The 24,654-nt window shown below is 48.8% G+C and overlaps 1 protein-coding gene across 8 annotated transcripts in view; it reads left to right on the top strand.

Annotated features, from left to right (window-relative positions):
• The window catches only part of TRAM2 (translocation associated membrane protein 2), a 69,339-nt gene that overhangs the window by 16,330 nt on the left and 28,355 nt on the right, over positions 1-24,654 (top strand). For 3 of the 8 annotated variants that reach the window (XM_086369066.1, XM_086369072.1, XM_086369070.1), the window contains exon 2: positions 19,651-19,714. In XM_086369066.1, coding sequence (XP_086225192.1) covers positions 19,651-19,714 — 64 coding nt within the window. Of the gene's footprint in view, positions 1-1,810; positions 3,042-6,108; positions 7,835-9,344; positions 9,497-9,518; positions 9,728-19,650; positions 19,715-24,654 lie in introns of those variants that run through there. The other 5 variants (XM_086369065.1, XM_086369073.1, XM_086369068.1 and 2 more) reach the window with 5 other exon arrangements.

Below are 24,654 nucleotides of genomic sequence, written 5' to 3'. Positions count from 1 at the left end.
TGGGGCTGTGGAAACCGGCCACCCTGTCCACTTTGGGGTGAGATCCACCCGCCTTGGTTTCCCGAGCACCTCCCTACCCTTCCAGGGCTGTAGCGGGTGAACAGGTGGTGGGGGCAGGGCTGGATGGTACTATCTCAGGGAGGGTTTCAGTGAAGGTATGGGTCTTGACTGCTTGAAGAATCTTTGGACCCACAGCGTCTTGCTCAATGCTGATAGCCTGGGGCTGCTGACTCCACTTCCCTGCCCAGGTGTGTGCCCACCTGCTGTTTGTGATGCTGGCTTTTGTGCATGCTCCTTCGCTTAATCGTGTCTGACTCTTTGTGACCCCATGGACTGTAGCCCACCAAGCTCCTCTGTCCATGGGATTTCCAGGCAAAAATACTGTGGCCCTTTCCTCCTCTGGGGGATTTTCCCAACCTAGGGCTCAAACCTGAGTCTCCTGTGTCTTCTGCATTGGCAGGCAGATTCTTTACCAGTGAGCCACTGCATCAACACATTATTTGTTAAACCTGATTGTGTAGAGGGAAGAGTGGGAGAAGGGACAGCCTTGGGGCTTTCTGTGGTTTCCCATCGAAAAGATACACAGAAAATGATAAATGGCAAAGCAGCGGTAACAAATTGGAAGAAAAATGGCTGATGATGACTTCCTGAGTATGTGATGTGCCCAGCCTGTGCTGGATCGGCCCTTCTGATTGCGCTGACCCTGTCAGCAGCTCTCTTCAGTACATCCTGTTGTCTCTCCATGCACAGAGCACTCTAAACAGCCCCATCAGAGTTGCTGAAGGCAGGACTGGGATTTAACATCTTTCTGAATTCGGAATCCAGGCTTTTCACTGCCGTGCTCCCCTGCATCTCAGGAAGGCCTGTAGGCAGCATGGGCTTTGGGGTGAGGCAAGGAAGCAGTGTGGGCACAGACGGCAGGAGGAGGAGTCTGTGGAAGGGGCGGCCAGAGCTGGCCCTCGAAGGGAAATTGAGGCAGAGACACAAATGGAAGGCAGAACGAAGGGCTGATCTTCCAGGCAAGAGAAGTCGCGCAGAGAACTGAAGGGAGCCGTTAATAGATGAAGTGCTGCAGAAGTTTCTAGGCTGAGTAGGCTGGGAAAATGATAGGCTAAACAGGTTTCTTTGCTGCAGGACTTATCAGAGCCTTTAATGGAGCATAATGAGTCTAGTATACCTGCTCCCCAAACATTTGTTGGCCTTGGAGAGTATTTCATGGAATGATATTCTAGAACATTCTTAAGGGCGTCCAGGGCTATTGTACTGAGTTTGGGGAGTTGTGGTAATCAAGGGCGGAGAGGGAAGGAGGTTCAGGAATGTCAGATGGAAGGGTTAGACGTTTTCCTGTAAGCAGTGGGGAGGTTGGAAGAGCGTGGCTGTTCTAGCTAGGATGGCCAGAGAAGAGGAAGAAGACTGAGTCCTGAGGCAGAGACTCCAGTTAAACCCTCTTCTGTAGGCTGGTGAGAGATGAGGGTGTGAGCGGAAATAATGGATTTAATTACATAATAAAGCCAACAGGTGACTGTAAGGGCCAGTGGGAGTCCTTGACTGCAGCCTGGGACATGGGCAGATATGGGCATGTCTCTTGGGTATCAGCTTTTGAAATAAAGATGCGTAGTGTGAGTTTTGGCATGCCGAATGGGGTCAGTGGCGTGCTGTTTAGGCAAAGATGCAGCAACGTCCCCCAGGAAAAAGAACTGAGTAGGAAAAGTAGATTTGAATGTCACTGGCTTCGAGGCGGCCACTGGGGCAGGATTTCTAAAGGACCAACAAGGGCCGAGCCTTGAACCCTGAACCTGGGGGTGAGTCTCTGTCCTGGAAGCATCTGTGTGTGGAGGAATCTGAGGGAGCAAAGGGACTGCAGGGAAAAACCCTTTGGAAGAGGTGACTCCCCAGGCCTTGTGGGCGGTGGCTTGTAGCCTGAGGCTCCACAGCTGCTTTGTGGCTGAGCTTCTAAGAACAGTCCGCCGCGTCCTCCGGGTGCTGTTTTCCTTGTGTTCTGCAGGGCTGCCTGCCTCTTCTGCTTAGTGATAAATATCACGTCAGGCTTAGATATTTACTGGTGCTTCACGGAGGGCTGCTTCCCTGGGTCGGGAAGATCTCCTGGGTTGGGAACATCCCCTGAAGGAGGGCACTGCAACCTGCTCCAGTATTCTTGCCTGGAGAATCCCATGGCCAGAGGAGCCTGGCGGGCCACAGTCTGTGGGTTCGCAAAGGATCGGACACGGCTGAGCACGCGTGCACACAGGAGGGCTGCAGGCGGCTTCCTGTCAGCTGTGTCCCCCAGTGCCTCCCAGGACTTTGGACTTGGGTCACTTCTTGTCCCCCGAACCCTCTGTCAGGCGGCTGAAGGTCATGAGGGTCTTGTGGTCCCACCCAGCAGTCCATCTTCTCTGAATCCTTGCCTTCTGGACTTCACCTGGGGGAGCCTGAAGTCTCCGTATTTGAGGCTGGGGCCCGGTGTGGCCCGGGGCCTGCTTGTCAGCACGTGGCTTGGGTTTCCGTGTTAACGTTCCCAAATCGGGATCACAGAGGATCGAGTGTCATGCTGGCTGGTCGTGCCGAGCCTTCTGGAGCAGCCAGCTGCAGAACTTTCAAAAGGCCGCGTGTAACTTGCGCAGGAGATGTGGAAGGGGTGGGGGGACCGAGATGGGGACAAAGAAGCCAGTTTGTGAAAGAGAAAAAAAAATGAGCATAACAGCCCTGGGCCATTGGGTGGGGCGCAGCAGGACACTTGGGCAGTATGCAACCCCTTTCCTCTTCCCTTCGGATTTTTCCCCTTCCACAGCCGCCTTTAGTCAGCGCCTTAGTGACCCCTGCAGACCCGCTCTGGGTAAATACAGCCCCTGCCTCCCACCCCCCGACTCATTATGCATTCCTTTAATCCGGCCCATCTCCAGGTTGCCAGCTGGCAGAGACTCAGCGGATTCCAAACCCCAGCTGGTGCCGGAGTGTTTACACGGGGAAGCTTGGCAGACAGCTTGCCCCCAGGCTGCTCAGCTGGAGGAAAAGGTGGAAGGACGTCCCGGAGCTGAGGCCCGGTTTGTCTGCAGGCTCTCCCTTCCCCGCCACCTACCAGGCCTGTTCTGTCCCTGAAAAGGAAAAGGGAAAAAATCCCCCCATGTCTGAGGAGGTGCTGGGCTGGGGCCTCCCTGGCTTACCCCTTCCACCCACTTGGAGCCTAAACAGGCTGAGAGCCTTTCACTTGCCTGCTGGAGCAGATGAGATTATTATTTCAAAGCTGTTATTTGTCAGTATAAAGTCAGTCTCCAGAGTGGATGTGACTTTCCAAAATCAGGGCTGGAAGCTCTGTGATCAAATATTCCTGAAGCCAAGCCTGGGGTTCCCTCCTGCAGCCCGAGGGCAGTGGTGTCCTAGGAAAAGGCCCCTGAACACGCAGGTCGCTGGTCTGAAGCAGGGGCTTGTGTTGACGAGAATGTGTGAGAAGTCAGTCCCAAGGCATCTTGCCCAAGGGAAGTGGTTTCTGCTGGTTGTCAGCATTGCTGGTCATCACAACTCGGAGCAGCCGTCTGTCCGCCTTCCCGCTAGTTTCCTAGTTAAGCTCCCAGCATACATGGATGGGAGAGGTTTCGGCTGATGTGATGTGCCCTGTTGCCAGCAGTTGTATTGATGAGGTTAATTATTGTCACGTGGTATTAGTAGTAAGCCTTTTATTTGAAGAGCATAACAGTTTCAATCCAGGTCCTGGTGGAAACAGATGAGATGATTGAAGGTGTTGTTAACAGGTGGAGACAGACAGGACGAGGGGAAATGGACAAGACATGGTAAACCGCCCCAGGGCTTTCGATCTTGGAAGGTGGCCCCAAATCTGAAGAGACAGAGGATGGAGCCGGTGCAGACCTTGTGTTGTGAAGGAGAGAGGGAGGAAGAGGGAGAGGTGGTGGGCGAGGGAGCTGTGGCTGAAGGAGGGGGCTGGACCTTTGGTATGTGATCGAGTCACTGCCTCGTCACCCAGCGGGGAGGGCGCCAGGCAGTGGCACCTCCTGGGGTCCTCTCACCTCCTGTGGAATCAGATGAAGCCAGGGCTCCAAGAAACCCATTGATGCACTTGGTAAAGGTCATCACGCCCTCTGCCCTGGGCCCCAGGGCAGGATGGAGACTCAGCCAGACCAGTAGCACTTGCACAGTCTCTTCTATCTCCAGTTTGAATCCTGCCTCCTTTATGCCCGCGGGCAGTTGGAAAGGGGGGCAAAGGGATACCGGTACTCCTAAAATACTGCAAACTCTGATGACAGCCTTTTGGGGCAGATGTTTCCTGATTGCAATAATTCAAATCCTGGAACACGTTTACTGTAAGCTACTGACTACCCTGATTGATCTCTGGGGAGACCAGGATCGCCCTGGCTCCTGAACCAGTTCAGATAATGCTCAGGTACCACTTCAACCCATTTCCTTCTCTGCCAGTGCTCTGCACCCTGGGCCTTCTGGGACCAAGAAGAGGTTCCAGTGGAACGTACATAGGATTCTTATCATGTGTGCAGTTACCACTGGTCTTGGAACATCGGTATCCAACAGGAAATTACTTCCCTGATGGTTTCACGTGGAGAAGCTCAGACTCACCAGACCGTTAAATAACTGATAAAATTTAATTGGCAAACAAATGTGGGATGGTCTGTCAAGTTTTGTGTCTAGAAGTAGAGTTCGGATTTTTATGTGACAGTGTTGCCTTCCTAATTGAGGGAAGCAATTACTTTTTCATCTGTGCTTGGCTCTTTGGGGAAGCAAGATGTTGAAATGCCCATGATGCAGGAATGAACAGCATCCCATGGATGAATTCAGTAGGCAAAAAGTCGACTTTGGAGCCGGGTTGCTTTTAGAATGAATGAATGAATGCTAGAATGAATGAATGAATACTTGAATGAATGAATGCAAACTTTAAGGGGTCTGAGGGCCAGATTTCCCTTCCTTTTCTTGTTTTAGACTAGCTTGTTTGAAACACATGGGATTCAGCTGATCTGAATCGGCCCACATAGTAGATGCCCCCCAAAGTTGCCCAGTGCAGTAGATGCCCCCAAAGTTGCCCCACACAAATGCCCTCCAAAGCTGCCCCACACAGTAGATGCCCCCAAAATTGCCTGACACAGTAGATACCCCTCAAAGCCGCCCCACACAGTTAGATGCCCCCAAAGTTGCCCACACAGTAGATCCCCCCAAAGTTGTCCCACACAGTAGATCCCCCCAAAGCCACCCCACACAGTAGATCCACCTCCCCGCCCTGCCCCACCAAAGCCCCCCTGGTGCACTGAGCTGGCTGGCTCCATCTGGGTCCTCCCGCACTGTCTCAGCACAGTTATGTCTCTTCTCACCCTCGCCCCTCCCCTCTACTTATCCACAATCTGTACATCTTTCTGGCCAAGCTCACCCCCTCCCAGGAGTCTTCCCCAAGGAGATCCATACGCTCCAAGCCCAGAGCACTTGCTGATATTTACGGAGTCGCTCCTTTGTACCAAGGACCCTCAGGGTGCAAAGATGAATAAAGCCACAGTCTCTGCCCCAGATAGAAGGACCCCCACTTGTCCTTTGTCTCGTCATGTCCTGATTCACGGCATCTTTTCTTGTTGTCTCACAAATAACTCTTCGCGCACGACAGAGTCTCCATCGTTAGTTTTCAGGCTCATTGTTCAGGGGTGCATGTGGCTAAGAGTCCACACATCATAGTCTGATGGATCTGGGGTTCCAGTCCCACTTCTGGGGCTTACTAGTCGTGTGCCTCTGGGCAACCCTCCTAAGCTTTTTGAGCCTCACTTGTTCTGTATAATAGGGCTTGTGGGAGGATTAAATGAGATAATTTCTGTTAAGTGTTTACAGCGATTCCTGGCACATGGTAGGAACATAGTAAGTAATAGTAGAGGCAGTGTTCATAGCAGTAGGAGTTTCTACAACAGAAGGTTAAATGGGGTGATCCTGTTTGCTGTTCCCCACGGGGCCCAGCATTTAATGAGATCTCACACATTCATTGTTGTTCCTTACAGGCTGTTGAGGGTTACGTGAGGTAATCATGTAAAACGCTTCAACCGGGCACAGCTGGCAGTAAGTGTTCAGTAAAGCGCGGTCAGTTTTACCACTGCTGAAATTAAGGATTTGCACTGGATTGACAGGCTGTAGCTTCTGGTTTTGGTCTGAGCCTTTGAGGGAAGGAAGTGGGTCTTAGAAATTTTTGTGTCTCCAGTAGCATCGTGCCTTGCACAGAGCATGCCCTCAGTAAACATTTTGTGATTGATAGGTTGATTTTATATTTTTAAAAGTTTTACATGTTCTTTAACTTTTCAGATTTTTCAGTTCAAAGCAGAGGTATGTTTCTGGGGAGTGAGAGTGTCTTTCTTACCAGCCTGTTTTACATGCATGAGCACACACATACGCACTTCTCTTGCTTTCCTTGACCCAGCTGTTAGAAAACTTGGTGTGGCCACTATAAGATCCAGGAGAAGGCCCCAGAATCCCTCCTGTGGCTGTAGTGGAGAAGGCGAATCCCGGCCTCAGCCAGACCTTATACAACTGCGTGTTCTGATTCCGAGCCCCATCACTCCGACCAGAGACAGTGAAGGCTGCTGGAATGATGGGAAGTCGGAGGCCTCCTGGTGGTCCTCTGGCCAGCACCCTAACAATTCCCCCGGAACCGGCAGAACAGCTGTCCTCCTGTGAGTCCATCCAGGCGGCCCTGCCTCTCCCTCTCGGGCCACGACTGAAGGTGAACTGATGGCCTGGGAGAGTGGCCGCTCAGTGCTGGGCCAGAGGAAGCGACAGACAGGCCAGAAGCTTTCCCAGCCCTGTTGAGCGTGATGCTGTTGTTATAATTTTGGTTTTGCTCCCCCACCACATCCTCCCCAGTCCTCTTGACTTCCTGTTTCCCCCTCGAATTACATCAGTTCAAGGCATACGGAATGAGCATCTTCTCGGATCTGAACAAGTGTCAGAACTTCAGAGGCATCAGCAATCTTGTGGAGCTGCCCACGGCCGGTGCTCCCTCAGCCACCCCTCTTCTGTGGTCCTGGATCTCATTTCCTCAAGAGATTCCCCCCTGAGTAGATGTATTCCTTCCAGCTCCCCCGTTTTCTGCGTATCCAGTCACTTCACCTCCCGTAGACTTTCTCCTCACCATGCGGAGGTTTGAGAACTCTTCCATCCCTCCCTGACCTGGCCACCGAGGTCCAGACCTGTCTCCCCTTCTCTCTACGTTTCACGCTCATCTCACGTGCCAGCTTCTGCCACCTCCTTTTCTGCAACATTTTACTCAGCAAATAATGACTTTATGACCTTCCCGTCCCCAAATTGGATAGACTCTTCATCCACTCATTCATTCAGCAAATATTTGTTGGGGTCCCAGTGTGTACTGAGCTCTGTTCCAGCTGCTCTGGATCCATCAGAAGAAAAAAAGTTAAGACCACTGCCCCCTGCAGCAAGACCCTGGAGCCCAGACTCCTCCTGATGCCCTCTCCCCTGGCTGCTGTTCCTTCTGCCTCTCTTGTGGGTCCTTCTCAGCCCCCTCCCTTTCCCTCCCCGTCCCGGCCCTGGACCACAGCTGTCTTCTCTCTCAGTTGATGATCCCACCACCCTCCCAGCATTCCTCATTGCCATTCTAACCCCAAGCATATCTTACTGAAGTTATATGTTTCACCGTCCATCTCCTGAACCAGACGGGAACATCGCTGTTGGATACTCCATCTGAATTCACTGTGCCATCGAATCTTCTGAAAACGACCCACGCTGCCTGTGTCTGTGGCCATCACCTCCGTCCAGGTCTGCATTATCCTTCCTTCCAAACTGGTTTCCTGCCCCCCAGGCTTCCCCAGCCCCTCCTCTGCGCCCTGAGCAGGTATGCTCTCAGCAGTGGAGACCTCAGTGTGTTCTCCCCTGCTTAAAGCCTCCCACAGGGAGCAAAAAGTCCAGTTTTTATACCCACCATAGAGGGTCCTTCATGGGACTTGGTTCTTGCCAGCCTTCCAGCTTCATCACTTTCCACACACAGGCCATTCATTTCCCCAGAGTCATATTTCTCTGGTGGCTCTGAGAGCGTGCAACCTGCTTCCTGCCTGCCTTTGGCCTGTCCATCCCTTCAGTTCTTCACGGCAGGCAGAGCCCCCCTCTAGTCTCCAGAACTGCTGTGTGTACCCTCTGATAATGACCAGGTTGTGTTGTAAGCTTTTCCACGTTTATCTGGCTTTAACTGGCTGGGCTCCAGGTTTGGGAAGTGCCTTTCCCGCCTGGGACGGTGTTTGGGGTGGGGGTATTCTTGTGTCTGGGAGTTGAGGGGGCAAAGTTTAGGTGGGGTGGGGTACCTGTGGTGTCCTGGGATCCAGGAGGGGGCCTGATTCCTTTGTAGGCACTAAGAAGTCACAGAGGTCTGTGGAGTGGGCCTGTGGTGTTGTCAGGAAGGCTGATCTTGGTCTTTCCCAGTGCAGTCTGGGAAGAGGGTGAGACCGCACTCAGGCTAGCTCCTTGACCTGCCCTCTGCAGGCCATGGCCTGGGCTCCTGCCTTAGAGGGGGCAGAGCAGTGGCTGAAGCACTGTCCCCCTCGAGGCCTTGGCAGGGAAGCCCCCACCCCCCACCTTTGTGTGTGCCTGTCTGTCTGCATCCTCCCCTCCTCCACCTTTGCTGTGTGGTTGATTGCTCTACGTGGGGTTCATCCGTGCTTCTCAGCCAAAGCTTAAGGTCACTGGTGTCCCCAGCGGTTCCTGTTCCTTCTTATGTCCCTCTGAAATAGAGTTGCCCAGTTTCGCCCCTGGCCCTTGCTCCAAGGCCTGGATTCACCAGCAGGTGGTCTGGGGTTTACACACTGGATGTTGGACGAGGGTGCCTGCCGCCACCTGTCTGCCTCTGAGGACCCGCCCTGAGTTCAGCCTCGGTCCAGCCTTTCTCTCTGAGGTGTGGTTTTCTTCCTGGGCCGCCTTCACCTGTGTGAGGTCACAGGCAGCCTCCTGGATTGCTGAGAGACTGTGAAGGAGGCTGGCCTCCCCAGCAGAGAAAAAGCACCACACATTTTTAGATCTCATTTAAAATACTGCTTTGAATTAGTAAAGTGAGATTTTGCACTAACATGCATTGCTTTATCTGAGTGTGTGTGTGTGTGAGAGAGAGAGAGGATCTTGGCATATAGCTTGTAACCTAGATATTAGTGTTTGCCTGGGCTCTGTTTATTCGGTTTAGGGCTACGGAGGGACTCTTGTGGCAGTGTGGGTAGTGTCTACCTCAAGTGGTGCCTTGGGGGTTAGAATTGTGTATTCCATCTGTCTGTAGCACATTTTTCTGGGAACTCTTGCCTTTCATGTTATTTTCCTTCTCCACTTTGAAGACGATTTGGAACATCCCCCTGTGAATATTATTTGCAGACACACAAGGGATGTTTGAGTGCCTGGTGTTTTTCATTCACCTTGATAGCCTTGATTTAATTCACCTGAACCAAGTCATCATCCATGAAGTTCTCCTAGGTGCCCTCCTGCGGGTGGTCTTCGGCAGGCCTTCCTGGACTCGTGCTGGGTAGGCTGGGGGCCGCCCAGAGCAGGGTATAGTGCATGCGCAGGGAGCGCGGGAAAGAGCGGAGGTTCAGAGGTGCGATGCTCAGGCCTCGAGTGTGGAGGGTAAGGTGCTGCCTGCAGTTAGGTGGCACCCCAGGGCACCCGCCGAACCCGCCCTTCACCCCTCAGGTGTGTGTGCAGAGACCAGGACGACAGACAACGCACATCCTCAATTGCAGAGGAACGGCTGATTGTAAGAGCCCACTGATTTGCCTTTTTGCCCTCGTTCGCTCAGTTCGCGTGTGGGCGGAGGTGGACAGCCTGAGTCAGGGCCTCTCTTCGCGGCTTGACTGGAGCCCAAGAGGAATCTGAGGGTTCCCACGGGAATCAGGCCTGGTCTGCAGCCCCGGAGAAGCTTCATCGCTCTCCCCAGTTCCCTTCTCTAGCAAGCTCCGCTCCCTACGCCAGGCTCTCCCCACGCCTGGCTGATGTTTTAAGTAGGAAACTTTCCAGACGGTGGAAAATCATTTAAAAGGGTGGCCTTCGACTCTGATCTACCCTGCTCTTTCCTTCCTTCATTGTAAACAAGCAAATGAAGGCAGATCCACCTGGGCCCCGCCTGGTTCCTCCCCACCCCGCCCCCCAATAATCCTTCCACTTCCTCCAAACAGGAGGAAATGCCACGAGCTCCTTGGGTCTGATTCTCGCTGGAGCCACTGGTGATGATGGCCAGTGAGTAGTGACTGGCTGCCGCAGACACACGTGGCTTCAGAATTGCCCCCTCCCTGTGTGTCCCGCCTTATGGAGCTAAAGCTTCTCTAGAAACTGCAGCTCTGTGGACGTTGTGATATATTGGTGCCACAGTTCCTTTTCTGCAATCAAGTCTAAGATGTTACTTAATCTGAACCCTCCCCAAAAAATCACTTGGAGCCTAAAATTCTACACTCCACAACCCTTTCTTTTTTCTGTGTTGATTTTTGTTTTAAAGAGATACTGCATCTGAACAAGTAGCTTTTGCTCATAAAAATTATTTGTTCTCACTCATGTATGTGCTCTGGGAATATCCGCAGAGAATCTGAACTCTGCCATGTCCTGCAAGAGAAGCGCATTTTAAGAACATTGACGTGCTAGAAAGGTATTCTGTGTACACACTTCCTTATTTTGTTATTTTTGAATTTTGAATGACTAAGTGCTGCTTTGAGCGTCCTGGGTGGCTCAGAGGTAAAGAATCCTCCTGCCAGTGTAGGAGGCTCAGGGTCAGACCCTTGGTTGGAAAGATCCCCTGGAGAAGGAAATGGCAACCCAATCCTGTATTCTTGCCTGGAGAATCCCATGGACAGAGGAACCTGGTGGGCTACAGTCCACTGGGTCCCAAAAGAGTTGGACACAACTGAGTGACTAAACAAGAACAACAAGGCTCTTCTTTATTTTTATATAGTTTTTAGCTTCTGTGAGGAATGGTTTCTGAGTATGCTGACCCACCCAAATAAGGGGAAAGCTGCTGAGGATGAAGGGGAGGTGAAGTATGTAATCAACTAAGAGTATTTAAAATATTGGCTCAGGGATCTTTGTGGGAGGGAGCAGATGAGAGTGTGTATGTATTAAGGCCTCCAGAGAAGAAATATACACGGGATGTAGGTATTTATCTAAGGCTGTCTATAAGGCACATAATGGGTCGAATTCCTTCTGTATAAGCATAGGTTGCATAAACATGCCGTCTTAAGGTTATCAGTTAGTTGTGGCTGTAAAGGAAGTGCAAAGAGCTAACTTTAGACCACCTCCTGTGTTTTAGTACTGGATTAACCTCAAATTCAGTTTTCATATGTATCTTTTTTTTTTTTTTTTTTTCTGTTTTTGAATAGCTCATCTTGGGAATTCCCTTGCTGTCCTGTGGTTAGAACTCCGTTCTTTCACTGCCAAGGGCCAGGGTTCAATCACTGGTCAGAGAAGTAAGATCCTGCAAGCCGCTCAGCATGGCCAAAAAAATTAAAAGCTCAACTTCAAAATTTTAGAAACTGTTTAAGTGGCCCTTTCTAAATTCCTCTTGATCCCAGTATAATATAGTTTAGACCTTGGAATCAATGAATGTTCTAAAGCCCCTGCTATCATTGTATCATGGTTGCTCTGATGATGGGTTTTTCTCATAAATGTACAGTGTCATTTTTTTTCATTTGATATAGGACTGTGATCATGACTTAACAGAGAGTCTTTTCAGCACAATGAACACAGGCTTGTAGAGAATCTGTAGTGTGTGTTTGAGTAGTTTTGCCTTGTTCTTACATCAAGGTGGTTTTTCAGGTGAGAAAACGAAATCTCCAGGTGTTATAAAAGCCACACAGAAGGTACCATCAACAACCTGCCCCTGACTGCAGGCACTTGGCCCTCCCTGCCAGCCCCTGCTCATCCAGATGGAAACTTTCAGAAAGCAAGTGTGAAAAGCATCTTTGTCTCAGCTGTATCTGCCTTTTATTGAGTGGCAGAGGGGCTTCGAACCTCCTGCACCGAGTCCCAGCCATATTACGGTGCATGTAGGTGACCAGCCGGAGAAGGCGATGGCACCCCACTCCAGTACTCTTGCCTGGAAAATCCCAGGGACGGAGGAGCCTGGTAGGCTGCAGTCCATGGGGTCGCTGAGGGTCGGACACGACTGAGTGACGTCATTTTCACTTCTCACTTTCATACATTGGAGAAGGAAATGGCAACCCACTCCAGTGTTCTTGCCTGGAGAATCCCAGGGATGGGGGAGCCTGGTGGGCTGCCATCTATGGGGTCACACAGAGTCGGACACGACTGAAGTGACTTAGCAGCAGCAGGTGACCAGCTGGACTCAATGAAGCCAACACTCCAGAAGAGAAAGGCTAAAAGACTCATTAAAAACACTCACCAGTTGAGCATGACTTATTTACTTTTTCTTACAGTTTAAAACTGAAGTATATTTGATGTACAATATCATATAACTTATAGGTGTACAATATACTGCTACACAGTTTTAAATGTTACAGTTATTATAAAATATTGGCTATATCCCCCATGCTGTACACTGTATACCTGTAGCTTATTTTATACATAACTGTACCTCTTAATCCCCTACTCCTATATTGCCCCTCCCCCCACCTACTGGTAACCACTAGTTTGTTCTCTGTATCTGTGAGGGGTGTGAGTTTTAAATGTTTTTCTGACTGAAATTTTTCTGTGCACCACCTGGGCAGGAAGATGCAAGAGCAGTTTTGGGAAATTCTAAGTGGAGATCGTGTGGCTTCGGAGAGCAGGCTGGGGCACGAGACGGGGACAGGTCACTTGGCTCACTTGTGCTCCTGAGGAGCTGGGCGTGAGCACCCCTCCCCAGAGGTTCCAGGTCGGCTGCATGGACTGCGGTTCAGCCCCTGGGTGGGTGAGCTTCGTTTGGAGCAGGACCCCTCCCATCTCCTGTCCTTGGTGGTGAGTCCTGCAGTGCAGCCCATTCAAGGACCAGTGTGTGGATATGGCCACGAAATAAACAATAAACCAAACCGAAGGTCAAATACTGCTTACCAGGAAAGCCAGGAGACTACCTTCGTTGCATCTCTCCTCTTATCTCTGCTGTCCAGACATCAGCTTGCAGTGAAGGAGAGCAGACTGGGGCATTGGCAAGCCCAGGTGTACGTGGTACATGGGCCTGGCAGGTTGACCCAAGAGGCCTTGTTTTCTTGCTGTTGGTTACAGGTGATACCTGGGCCTCGTCTTCTCACGATGCAGATGCAGTAGTGGATTTTACACTCTCAGCAAGCTGTCAGCACGAAGCTGTTTTTTAAATGTGTGTGTGTGTGGCTTGCTGGGTGTCTCACTTGCAGGATTTTCTCTGGTTGTGGTCCTCTGGCTTCTCATTGCAGAGGCTTCTCCTGTGGTGGAGTGAGGGCTCTAGACTTCAGTAGTTGCGGCTCCAGGCTCTAGAGCGCAGGATCAGTAGTTGTGGTGCACGGGGTGAGTTGCTCGGAAGCATGTGGGATCTTCCCGGACCAGGGATCAAACCTGTGTCTTCTGCATTGGCAGGCGGATTCTTTATCACTGAGCCACCAAGGTAGGCCAAGGCTATGTTTTTAGCATTGATGGTAAGTGGAACCAGGAAATAACTTTTTGGAGCTGAAGGTGGAGAGAGGACCTTTAAGGACATGCATTCTGATACCTAATCCTTTCTATGCTTATCTGTAAAATGGGAATATTATGAGTATCTGCCTCACAGGGTGGTTGTGAGAATTACAGGAAATAATTTCTGTGAAGCCCTTAGAACCATGCATTGCACTGAGTAAGCCCTAACATTCACCACCATTGTTGTTCATGGATGGAAAAACTGGGGTCCAGAGAGGTGAAATGCCTTGCCTGAGGTCGGTCACCCACACCCACAGCAGGACTGGGACTGGAGTCCGTCTATTACGCTTTGCTGGAGGCAGCTCTTTTACTGGCATCCTTGGTCTCAGTTGCAACTGAGAGCTCAGATTCATGTGTCCCTAATAGAACACGGCATGTGCAACAGTTTTGGTTCTGTTACGGCTACACAAGCACGCTCAGTGTCACTGCCTTTGTGCTTGATGCCCTGTTTGAGTTAAAAGTTCAGTGAAGCTTCGTGTGTGTGGTGGCCCCTCCTACATAATTTAGTATTCTTCTTTACATTAGCATATTAGCACGTTTGCACTTTTACCCACTGAGCCTGGCATTTAAAATGCTATTAAGCTCGATAATGTTTCCTATAAACAACCTTAGAAGGATGGGAAATAAATGGAATGACATTTTTAGTAGGTTCCTGTTTCTTAGCCCTCTGTGTTAACGAACCCAGCCAGTGCTGGCAGAGGGGTGTTTCTTGGCCGTTTCATCCTTGGTCTGAAGTTGGGAGAAGTTTGGAGTGAAGCTTTGGGATGCCAGAAGACCTCAGAAGTTTCTTGTGCTGGGAAAGTAGAGCTGCCTTTTTTGTGTGCTGGAAAAGTAGAGTTGCTTTTGGAGGGGCCGTGTTTTTTGTTTTCTTAATTAAGGGATGTGATCAGTCTAGGAGCTGATGGTCCTCCTCCTCCTCCCTTCCGACGACTTTGAGAAAGCTTAAGGCCAAATTTCTGGGGGCCTTAAGCCAGTGAGACTTTCTGAAGTGAGTTTTTGTGGATCAGCCTCATCACTACTCCTCCTCTTTGCCTTCAATATATATTTTTTGGTCATCCTCTCCTATTTTATATCATCATTCTATTTTATGTGTCATGTTGTATGTCTTGCCTTTTCTGCTTGTAAACTTGTGAGGTCTTGGTGGACGGGGACCTCTCTGTGTCTCAGGTGTAGTCTCTTTGTCGTCAAAGCAGAGAAAACACATTATCTTGCTGAGGCGTGTAACGTGGAGGCAAGCTTGGCTGCTGCAGACAAGGATGCATGGCTTGAAATGGTTTCTGCTGTTATGACCAGGGGCGTAGGGATGGAAAAATACAGGAATCTCGATTTTTTTGCCTTAAGCAGAGTCCCAGATCCTTTCCTCTTAGAATCATGTTTAGAAAGCATCTGTTAAGCTTTTGTCTGTGGTTACTAAACGCTATAGCTTCTTGCAGTATTTGCTCATCAAGTAGGCATTTATGAGAGAGCTACTACATGCCCAGCACTGGGAAGGACCCCAGGGAGAGAGGGGACATGCGCAGGGGATGAGGGCAGAGCACAAGCTGAGAGTCAAGTGACAAAGCAGCAGCGCCTCCCCTGCTTAATCAGGCCTGCGCTTAACAAGCGCCTGCCCAGTGCAGGCCGTGTCTAGGCACTGTTGCAGCAGTAGATTGAAGATAATCAAAGACCCCTCCTTTCATAGAATTGATATCCCAGTGAGGAGAGAGTTTAAAAACAAGGAAAGATAAGCCCTGTAAAGCCGGCTGCTTATCAAGGATGATGTTTATGGTGCGTAAATTACACCCCAATAAAAGTTAAAAAGGAGAAAAGCTTTCGGGTTCACCCCAGAACAGAACTCTTGGCACCTCTCACGTGTGCACTGCTGCTGTGTGCTGACGTGTACCTGTGATCCCCAGCACCCCATCTCCAGGCGACTTTGCGGTGTCTGTGGACATGCGCAGGGCAGTGGGGTGTATGGCTCACTCGACAAGCACGTTCCGGATGGAGGGGAACCAGCTGACGCTCTGCCTTCCTGATCCAGCTCCTGCCATGAGCAAGTGGCCTTCTTGCTGTCTGATTAGTGCCACGGTCTTGCATCTTCATGCCTTTTGTTTGTGACTTAGCTGCTTACAGGGGCCCTCACATGGGGTGCCAGGGTGCCGTCTGGGGATCTTGAGCATGGAGAGGCCGGGATGGGCCTGGTGGAGAATGTACATGTGTTAGAGAAGCTTCCTCAGGCTCAAGCCACAAGCTCAGGGTTCACGTTTCAACAGTGTGTGTTCCATGCAGCGTCTCTCAAAGGGAACATGTGTAAACCAAGGTTACATATTGATCAGTTGATGGAAATGTGCTCAGAGTCCTGTAGGAGTCTGATCCCCTGTCCCCTAGGAGCAGTGAGTGGTCCACTGTTGCTGGGATCACAGTGATTTTGCAGAACAGCAGCAGTAACAAGAATTGACTGGGTATGCAGGGCTAGGCCAAGGGCATTGGTACAGCCCATATACCAGATTGCTGTCATCCCTAAAGCGAAGTGGGATTATCCTTCCACCAGTTAGAGGCTAATGCTCTGGGTGTTAACTCCTGTGTCAATAGCTGTTTCCCTTAATTCCGGGTACAGTGTCTTGTGTAGGACAGCATTCCTTCACATACCATTTTTGTGGATGTGTGTATTGGGGCTAATTGAGACAGAAACACAGCTTTTTCTTTAACGTATAGTTGATTACAATATGGCATTTCAGGTGTACAGCCAAGTGATTCAGTTATACATATTTATTCTTTTTTCAGATTTTCCATTATAGGTTATTCTTTTTCATATTTTTCCATCGTGGTTTATCACAGGATGGGTGCTGTGCAGTAGGTGCTTGTTGTTTATCTGTCTTCTATACTGCCGTTTGTAAGCGCTAATACCGTACTCCTAATTTATCCCCCACCCCCAGCTTTCCCCTTTGGTAACCATAAGTTTGTTTTCTATGTCTAAACGCACAGCTTTCTAATTTCTTTAAAATAGACTTTCTGCCTGTTACACTTTGTGCTTTTAACCAATTAAAGAAGCCAGCGGCATGCTTCGTTCTACCTTGTCCCTGTGTTTTCTACTTGTATATCCCTGTTGATTTGTTTGTGCCCTGTATTGTCATTTTCTAAAATTTTTTTTTCAATGAAAAGAAAAAAAAAAATGTCTGTCTGTATACACTTCCACAGAGAGGCCATTTTATTTGGGCAAACTTTTCAGCATAAAACTTTAGGGGTAACCCCAAATAGTAATGAAAAGGCCTAGTTTTTATAGGAAGTTTTTATTATATAGCCACTTATCTCTGTGTTCCCATCAGTAAAGGAAAAGTCAAGCTACACATTCTATGTCGCCATACTTTGAATACTTTCATGTATGCTGGATGTTTTTGTGCCTTGGTCTGTACATTCCTGCGACAACCATTTGATTAACCGAGCTAAGAAAGTGACTTAAACAGTACTTAATAAGTTCTTTTACTAAGTGAAGTAAGTCAAGGAGATAGACAAATATCATGTAATTCTGGTATATGTGAATATATTGCCTATATGTGAAATCTAAAATATACAAACAAATTTGTTTACAAAACAGACAGACATGGAACACAAATTTAAGGTTACCAAAGGGAAAAGGCTAGGGGGCAGGGAGGGATACATTAAGAGTTTGGGATTAGCAGATGCAAACTACTATATACCAAATAAATAGCAAGGTCCTACAGTTTAGCACAGGGAACTGTATTCAATATCCTGTCATAAACATAGTGGAAAATATGAAAAAATATATGTTATAATTGAATCTTGTGCCCTAGTGCTGTACACCAGAAACTAACGCTACATTGTAAATCAACTATACTTCAATTAAAAAAAAAAATTGGAAAAAAAAGTTGTAGCTCTTTTACAGTTTCTTCACTCTTTAATCCCTTCTGTCAAGTGGTATAAACACAGACAAAGTTATGATGTCAGAGTAAAATGAAATTAATTCCAAGTGGATAGATGCGCAGGAAAGCTCTCAGAAAACTGACCCCACACAAGCGGGGAGAGAGGAAAAACCAAGAATGTAGCGTGAATATTCAGCTCTTAGTTTACATTTCTGAATTGTTTCAGTTTTTAAAGTATGTGTGTTTCTCTCGAAGTTAAAAATTGACTTAAAACATAACTTGATTACATGAAATGAATTCTATGGAGGACACAGAAACTGGCCAGAGAGACGTGCTTTGCGAGGCTGGGGAGGGTGGATCTCCCATGAGGGGCTCCCAGGCCAGGCTGTACCTGGCCTGCTTTCGGGAGACTGGTGGGTTGCTGACACCCCCGAGGGGTAGGGTTAATTGAGGGTGGTCCAGGAATCGAGATTCTAGAAGCTCCCCCAGAGGTTCGAACATGCAGCCTGGGTTGGATCTCAATGCTGTACTCATGAGACTCTGATATATCTTAGGATGGACTCTGACCCAACTTTAAGGGACCGCCTGGGGGTTCCTATGGTTGATGTGAGTCTCTGCTTCAGGGCAGAGCTTCAGGAACCCCAGCAGGAGAGTCTGGCAGGCACATGGCACTGACCAGGTTTTCCTCCATCCCCGCCCAAGATTCAGAGCCCGGGAGAAAGTGTCTGATGGGCTGGGGAGAGCTTCTGCCCCCTCCATCCTTCCAGGAGGATGGGGGTCACCAGACCACCGTCAACACAACTCAGGTGGGGAGAGTTATCTCTTCAGGAAATGTTGGTGCCATTGGGCAGGGGCCAGGGGGTTCTGGTCAGCCAGAACTACACAGAGGTCCACTTCAGCCTGCCAGCTTAAAAGGCGAGTGTGTTTCTTGGGTGACACTGGAGGAGACTGTGCCCTAAGAAGTAGGCAGCGTTTGGTAGGGTGTCCTTCAGCCATCTCCCTGCTGTTTCTGCCACAGAAACCCATCTTCCCTCACACCCACGGGGCACCCTTCACATCTTTCTGTTAGAGGCAAACCAGTAACTCTGCTGATGAAGTGTCCCCAGGGCCCTGCCAGGAAAGGCCTGGTGTCTGGCCACCTCACACCTGGCCTCTGCACCTGCTCCAGAAACATCAGCACATCAGAAACATCTGGGGAGCCTTAAACGACACTGACAGCTGGGCCATCGCTGCCCCACACCGCACACCGCACCCCGCCCCAGACCAGCTAGGGCACCGCAAATACCCTGCCTTTTACAGACACAGGAAGTGAGACTCCCAAGTGTCCGATGGGCTGAGGAGAGCGTCTGCCCCCTCCATCCTTCCAGGAGGACAAATGCAGAGGCAACGTCTGAGCCCAGGCAGTCGGTTCTAGAGTCCAAATGTCAAATCCCCTTATCTTACAGTCTCTCCCCTGCAGGCTGAACCACGAGAGGACTGAATTGGCTGTTAATAACTCAGGTGACAGTCACGGTTTTATCACAGCACCACTGAGAGTTGAAAGGCAGCTTTCGAAATAAACAGACCAACAGTATGGGGTGTTGTGCCCTGCCACCCCCCGAGTAGAGAAGATGTGAAATTAGCAGCTGGAGTTCTCTGTTTCTGAGGCTCAGGTTTAGATTTAGGGGGCTGCTGCCCACTGTGCAGTTAATCAGCGTGCTGGGGAACCTCAGCTAGGTCCTGAGTTCTGGAAAACTCTGGAAGGCTGTGACCTTATCTTCTATTAGTTCCTGTCTTCACTGGTGCTGGGTACTTAGAACTACCTTGATAAACACTTGAGTGAATGAATGAATGATGCACAGACAAATGTGTATCCTTTGCCTTTGAGCTCTCTGCCGGTGGGTGGAGCACACCTTGTCGCATTCTGTCTGCAGCGAGCACCAGTCTAGATACCATCCAGGACTTGGGGTGGTTTCGTTTGTTTTCAGTACAGGTATTGAGAGGGATGCCATTAAAGAAAATAGGGAAGAAAAACAAACGTTGCTAACTCAGCTCCAGGTGAAACCCTTCATTGGAGAGGCCTGTGGATCTGAGAATGTGAAAGGCATGGACTCCAGGGCTGGTCGCAGGCTTTGCTGGTTGGTTTTTGTTTGTTTTTTTTTTTTAAATGTGGCCAAGAAGCTAACTTGGAACTTTTCCCTCTGTTTCACAGGTCACCGCCAAGACTGCCTTCCTATTTATCTTACCTCAGTACAATGTTAGCATGCCTACAGCAGGTAAGGAAAGTACTGGTCTCTATCTTTCTCGGGCCCTGTTAACCCCAAAGTTCTTGGAAAACTTCCTTTTCCTGTGCCATGTATGATCATTTTGGATATCTAGACTCAGCATCCCACTTCCTGTTGCTGAAAAGGTGTCGGCCACATGCAGTGCTCAGCCAGGGGCTCTGCAAGCTTGGGGTTCTGAGGTCCACCTCCAGGAACTGGGTGGGCATCTCTGGGGCCCTCCTGGTGAATAAAGGGGGACACGTTCTTCCCTGAATCTAGTCCTCCCTCCTCATCCTGCAGTGAGGTGGTGAGTTGTCTGGACATGGAGGTAAGATTCCTTTCTTGGCCTGGCTCCACCAGAGGCTACCTGAAGGGCTTTGGGGGCAAAACTCTTAAACCGTGGCCTCTGCAGGACATGGCTGGCGTCTCTCCCAGACTCGCCTGCCCCTGCAGTCCCTGTAGCTAGGCTCTAGGGGAAGTCACACCCTGGGGACGGCTTACTCAGCCCTTCATCTAGAATCAGAGCTGGTTGGAGAGGGAGAAAACACCATACTCATGACGGAAGAGACAGGAAATGGCACGGCCAGGTCGTCCCAAGGCACATGCCAGCCTGGTGGGCTCACGGACCATCTTGCTCCTTGCCATGTGGTCCAGGGTCAAATTTGACCTTATGTACCTATGTCTCTTGAAAATTGTAATAACTAGGACAACTCTGGACCCAGCTATACTTATGATTTATGCATTTAACATTTTTAAAAGTATTTTGGTTTTTTAAAAAATTGGGATAAAATACACATGTCATTTACCATCTTAGTTATTTTAAAGTGTACCAGTTCAGTGGTATGAAGTTCCTTCACCACCATCCATCCATCTCTAGCACTGTTTCATCTTGCAAAACGGAGCTCTGTAGCTCTTAAGTGACTCACCATTCTCCCCTGCCCCACCCCTGCCCCCTACCACTCTACTTTCTGTCGCTATAAATTTGACTCTTCTAGGGCCTCCTATAAGTAGAGTCGTATAGTATTTTTTTGTGTGTGATTGGTTACAATTTAGTTTTAAATGGTTTCCAAAGTACATTTATGACTCTCACAGGAAACTTATAAAATACAGGTAAACATAAGATAAAAATCATACATGACTACCACCCAAAGACTACAGTTAACATTTTGTAATCTTGATTCATATAACCCACTTTTCTGCTGTTAGCATATGATGAACCTTTCCCCTAGTCATTCATTATTCTTCCATTCAATTAGGCGTTTGCAAAAACCAAAGAAAAGTTATTAATAAGGATTACCACAGTTATGTATTCAGTCATACATTGTTGGATATTTAAGTTCCCAGTTCTTATAGTGCTACAGTAAACATTCTTGTGACTTCCTGCATTCATGATTTTTTTTTTTTTTTGGATAAATTCCTATAATTGGAATTTCTGGGTCAAGTAGTATGTACATTATAAAGGTTTTATATATGTATTGCCCAAATACCCTCAGGCATCTAATTCTTATGACCCATAAATCATGTTTTTTATAGATAGCATCAAATGCTTTTTTTTTTTTTGAGAGTCACTCAGTTGTGTCTGACTCTTTGTGACCCCATGGACTGTATAGAATTCCAGGCCAGAATATTGGAGTGGGTAGCCTTTCCTTTCTCTAGGGGATCTTCCCAACCCAGGTCTCCCATACTGCAGACGGATTCTTTACCAGCTGAGCTACAAGGGAAGCCCGAGAATACTGGAGTGGGTAGCCTATCCCTTCTCCAGCGGATCTTCCTGACCCAGGAATCAAACCAGGGTCTCCTTGATTGCAGGCGGATTCTTTACCAACTGAGCTACGAGGGAAGCCCACATGCATAGGCTTTTTAAAAACGTCAGAATTCCAGTTTATTAATTTGTAAAGAGATACCCAGGGGCTTCCCTGCTCATGCAGTGGTAAAGAATCCGTCTGTAATGCAGGAGACACAGGTTCAATCCTTGGTTCAAGAAGATCCCCTGGGGAGGGAAATGGCAACCCACTCCAGTATTCTTGCCTGGAAAATTCCACGGACAGAGGAGCTTGGTGGACTACAGTCCATGGGGTTACAACGAGTCCATCATGACTTAGCAACTAAACAACAACAGTTGGACATGACCTAGCAACTAAGCCAAAGAGATACAGCAAAGAGATATGCACCTGTCAGAGGTGGTGCCTGGACTTTCTTTACATTTCTGCCCAAAATCGACTTAGAGGGGCTGCCTGCCAGATCCTAGCCCAGCCTTGCTTTGTTCATTACTGGGAGAACGTACCGTCCTGGGGACCACAGTGGCTGAAGCACATATGAGTGGGACGTGGCTTTATTGTAGGAAGGGCCTGTTTGTAAAGCCCGATCATGACCAGGGGATTGATTGTTTCAGTCTGAAACTTTGAAATTAGGCGACAAGTGATATCCTAGAAGCGTCCCTCTTCACAGCAAGGGTAACAAGCGAGGCTTCCTGCTCCAGGGCCAGACCCAGAGCTCCTGAGCAGGAGGCGCTTCCTATCCTGCCCTCATTTGTTTGTTTTAACTAATTAGTTAATTGATTAATCCAGACAAATATTTGTGTGCCTGCCGTGTGCCAGGCCCGGACTGTAGAGCAATTCATGAAACACGTCTGATCTCTGACTCATGGAACTTAACCGTTTATTAGGGAGGGAATAGATACTACACAGCAAACAATAAACAATTACAGCTGTGATATGGGTGTCGAAAGGAGCATACAGGGTGTGCGATAAGGAAACATCAAAGGGTGATTGCCAGATGTTTCTGGGAAACTGCTGTTTGAACTTCTGGGAAACAGCTGATGTGAAGGGGGTTGGGGAGGGGGGTATGTGCAGAAGAAGGAACATTCCAGACACGGATTGGCATGCACAAAGCCCCCGGGTGAGGCACATACACCTCGGCATGTTCTAGTAACTGAACCAAGGCCAGTGTGTCTGGAGCCAGTGAAGTTTGGCATTTTTCTCAGGTGGGGCTATTGAATTGTGTCCTGGAATCCCCATCCAGGCCAGAATAAGGCCTGGGTAGAGGTGGAGGGATGTACTGACAGAGGAGATAAAGTATTGCTAAAGAGCCTGGCTTTTGTTTAAATCTTGCCACTGGGGCTGTTCAAAATAAGACTGGCACATCACCCAGAGAGACAGTGCAGTTAGAGCAGCCTGCTTAATTTTGCTTTGAGCTCCTTGATCACCAGACCAGGGTGGTGGTATTTGGTTTGTAAGTTGTGGAGGAGGGCCAACTTCTCACCGAAAAGAAGCAGTTCACAACTCAGGGCAGAGGGCCCTTGAAGCTGCGGATTTAAACCCCATACCAATGGCAACCCACTCCAGTATTCTTGCCTGGAGAATTCCATGGACAGAGGAGCCTGGCGGGCTACAGTCCATGGGGTCACAAGAGTCGGACACTACTTGGTGACTAAACCACCACCACACGCCCCTTTGGGACTTCCCTCGTGGTCCACTGGTTAAGAATCCACCTTCCAGTGCAGGGATTCAGGTTTGATCCCTGGTCAGGGAACTAAGATTCCACATGCTGCAGGGTCAACTAAAGCCATGGGCCATCAAAATAAAAATTAAAAAAAAAACAACTTAAAAACCCTCCGGCTCACATCTCTTCCAGCCTGCAGCTTCTTGAGGATGAGTCCTATTTGTAGAACCAGGGTCAGTTCTGATTTCTAAGGTTTCTTCTTTCAGTGGCTTGGGACTTGTTCAAATCAGTGTTTAACCTGTGGATTTTAGGAGAGCAGCGACGGTTTTCATATAACCGGCCTGCTGTTTCTAAATCCCTAGCCTCCCTTGGCGGAGGTGTTCAGGTTCTACAGGAAACGGCCAGTGGGAACGCTGAGGAGTTTCTTCCCAGCTTCCTTTCCTCGCTCACCTCTCTTCTTTCCAGCTCCCAGCATGTGTTTACAGGCCAGCAGTGACAGCAACGTACCGCAAGCTGAGTGGCTTAAGCAACAGAAATGTAACGCACTGTAAAAGGGTAAGATCAAGGTGTCAGCAGGGCTGTGCTCCCTGGCGTGGACCAGCGGGACACCAGTCTTTGTGTTTGCGGCCATCTCTGCATCCAGTTTCTCTTTCTGTATGGACGTCAGTCGTATCAGATTAGAACACATTCTGCTCCATTATGGTCCCATCTCAACTATTTACATCTGCAATAACTCTGACTCCAAAGGAGCTCACGGTCTGAGATGCTGGGAATTTGGATTTCACAGGAGTTTTGCTCCATTCAACTCATAATGCTGGCTAATAAATGCATGACTCTGTCATATTATATTAAGCTAGCTAAGAAGATTAAGTTCCATTCAGAGAAATAAACTAAAAAAGAAGATGGCACAGACCTTGCAGTCAGAAGTTGTGCATCCTGGGACAGTGTCAGTGTCCCTGGGGTTTTCTTTAAGGTCAACAGTGATGAAGTGTTCTTGTCACATCATTCCCACCTGTTAGGGTTGCCAGACTTTGCGAATAAAAATCCAGGACTATCTGTTAAATTGGCATTTCAGAGAATTACTACTTTTTTTTCCAGTGTAAGTATATCTCAAAGTATATATGGGGCATAATTATACTAGAAAAGTAGTCTTTGTTTATCTGGAATTCAAGTTTAACTGACCATCGTGTATTTTATCTGCAACCATACACCCAGCTTTGGCAAGGAATAAAATGTCATGTTTCTGGTCTTAACCATCAGAGTCTTTCTGATTCAAATACCCCACAGTATCTGGTATTACGGCCAGAAGTATATAGACTGTAAAAGGTCAGCAAAGAGCAGAGGCTTGAGTCCCGCCACAGACAGACTTGTGGCTTCCTGACTCCCCCTTCTGATGTAGAACAGGGGACCCCACACAGGCTGAAATGTAGCAGCTTCTTTTGAGTTGTTCCAAGAGTTTGCTGAGCTGTCTTGGGCAAACCAGGCGGTGTCAGGGTCTCCATCACCATCTG

Source organism: Bos grunniens, chromosome 23 (assembly GCF_055505025.1).
Source record: "Bos grunniens cultivar Pamir isolate PY7600 chromosome 23, Bosgru_T2T1.0, whole genome shotgun sequence".
Classification (NCBI taxonomy): domain Eukaryota; kingdom Metazoa; phylum Chordata; class Mammalia; order Artiodactyla; family Bovidae; genus Bos; species Bos grunniens.
Note: the sequence above shows the minus strand (reverse complement) of the source record. Positions and strands in the feature narration are given on the sequence as shown.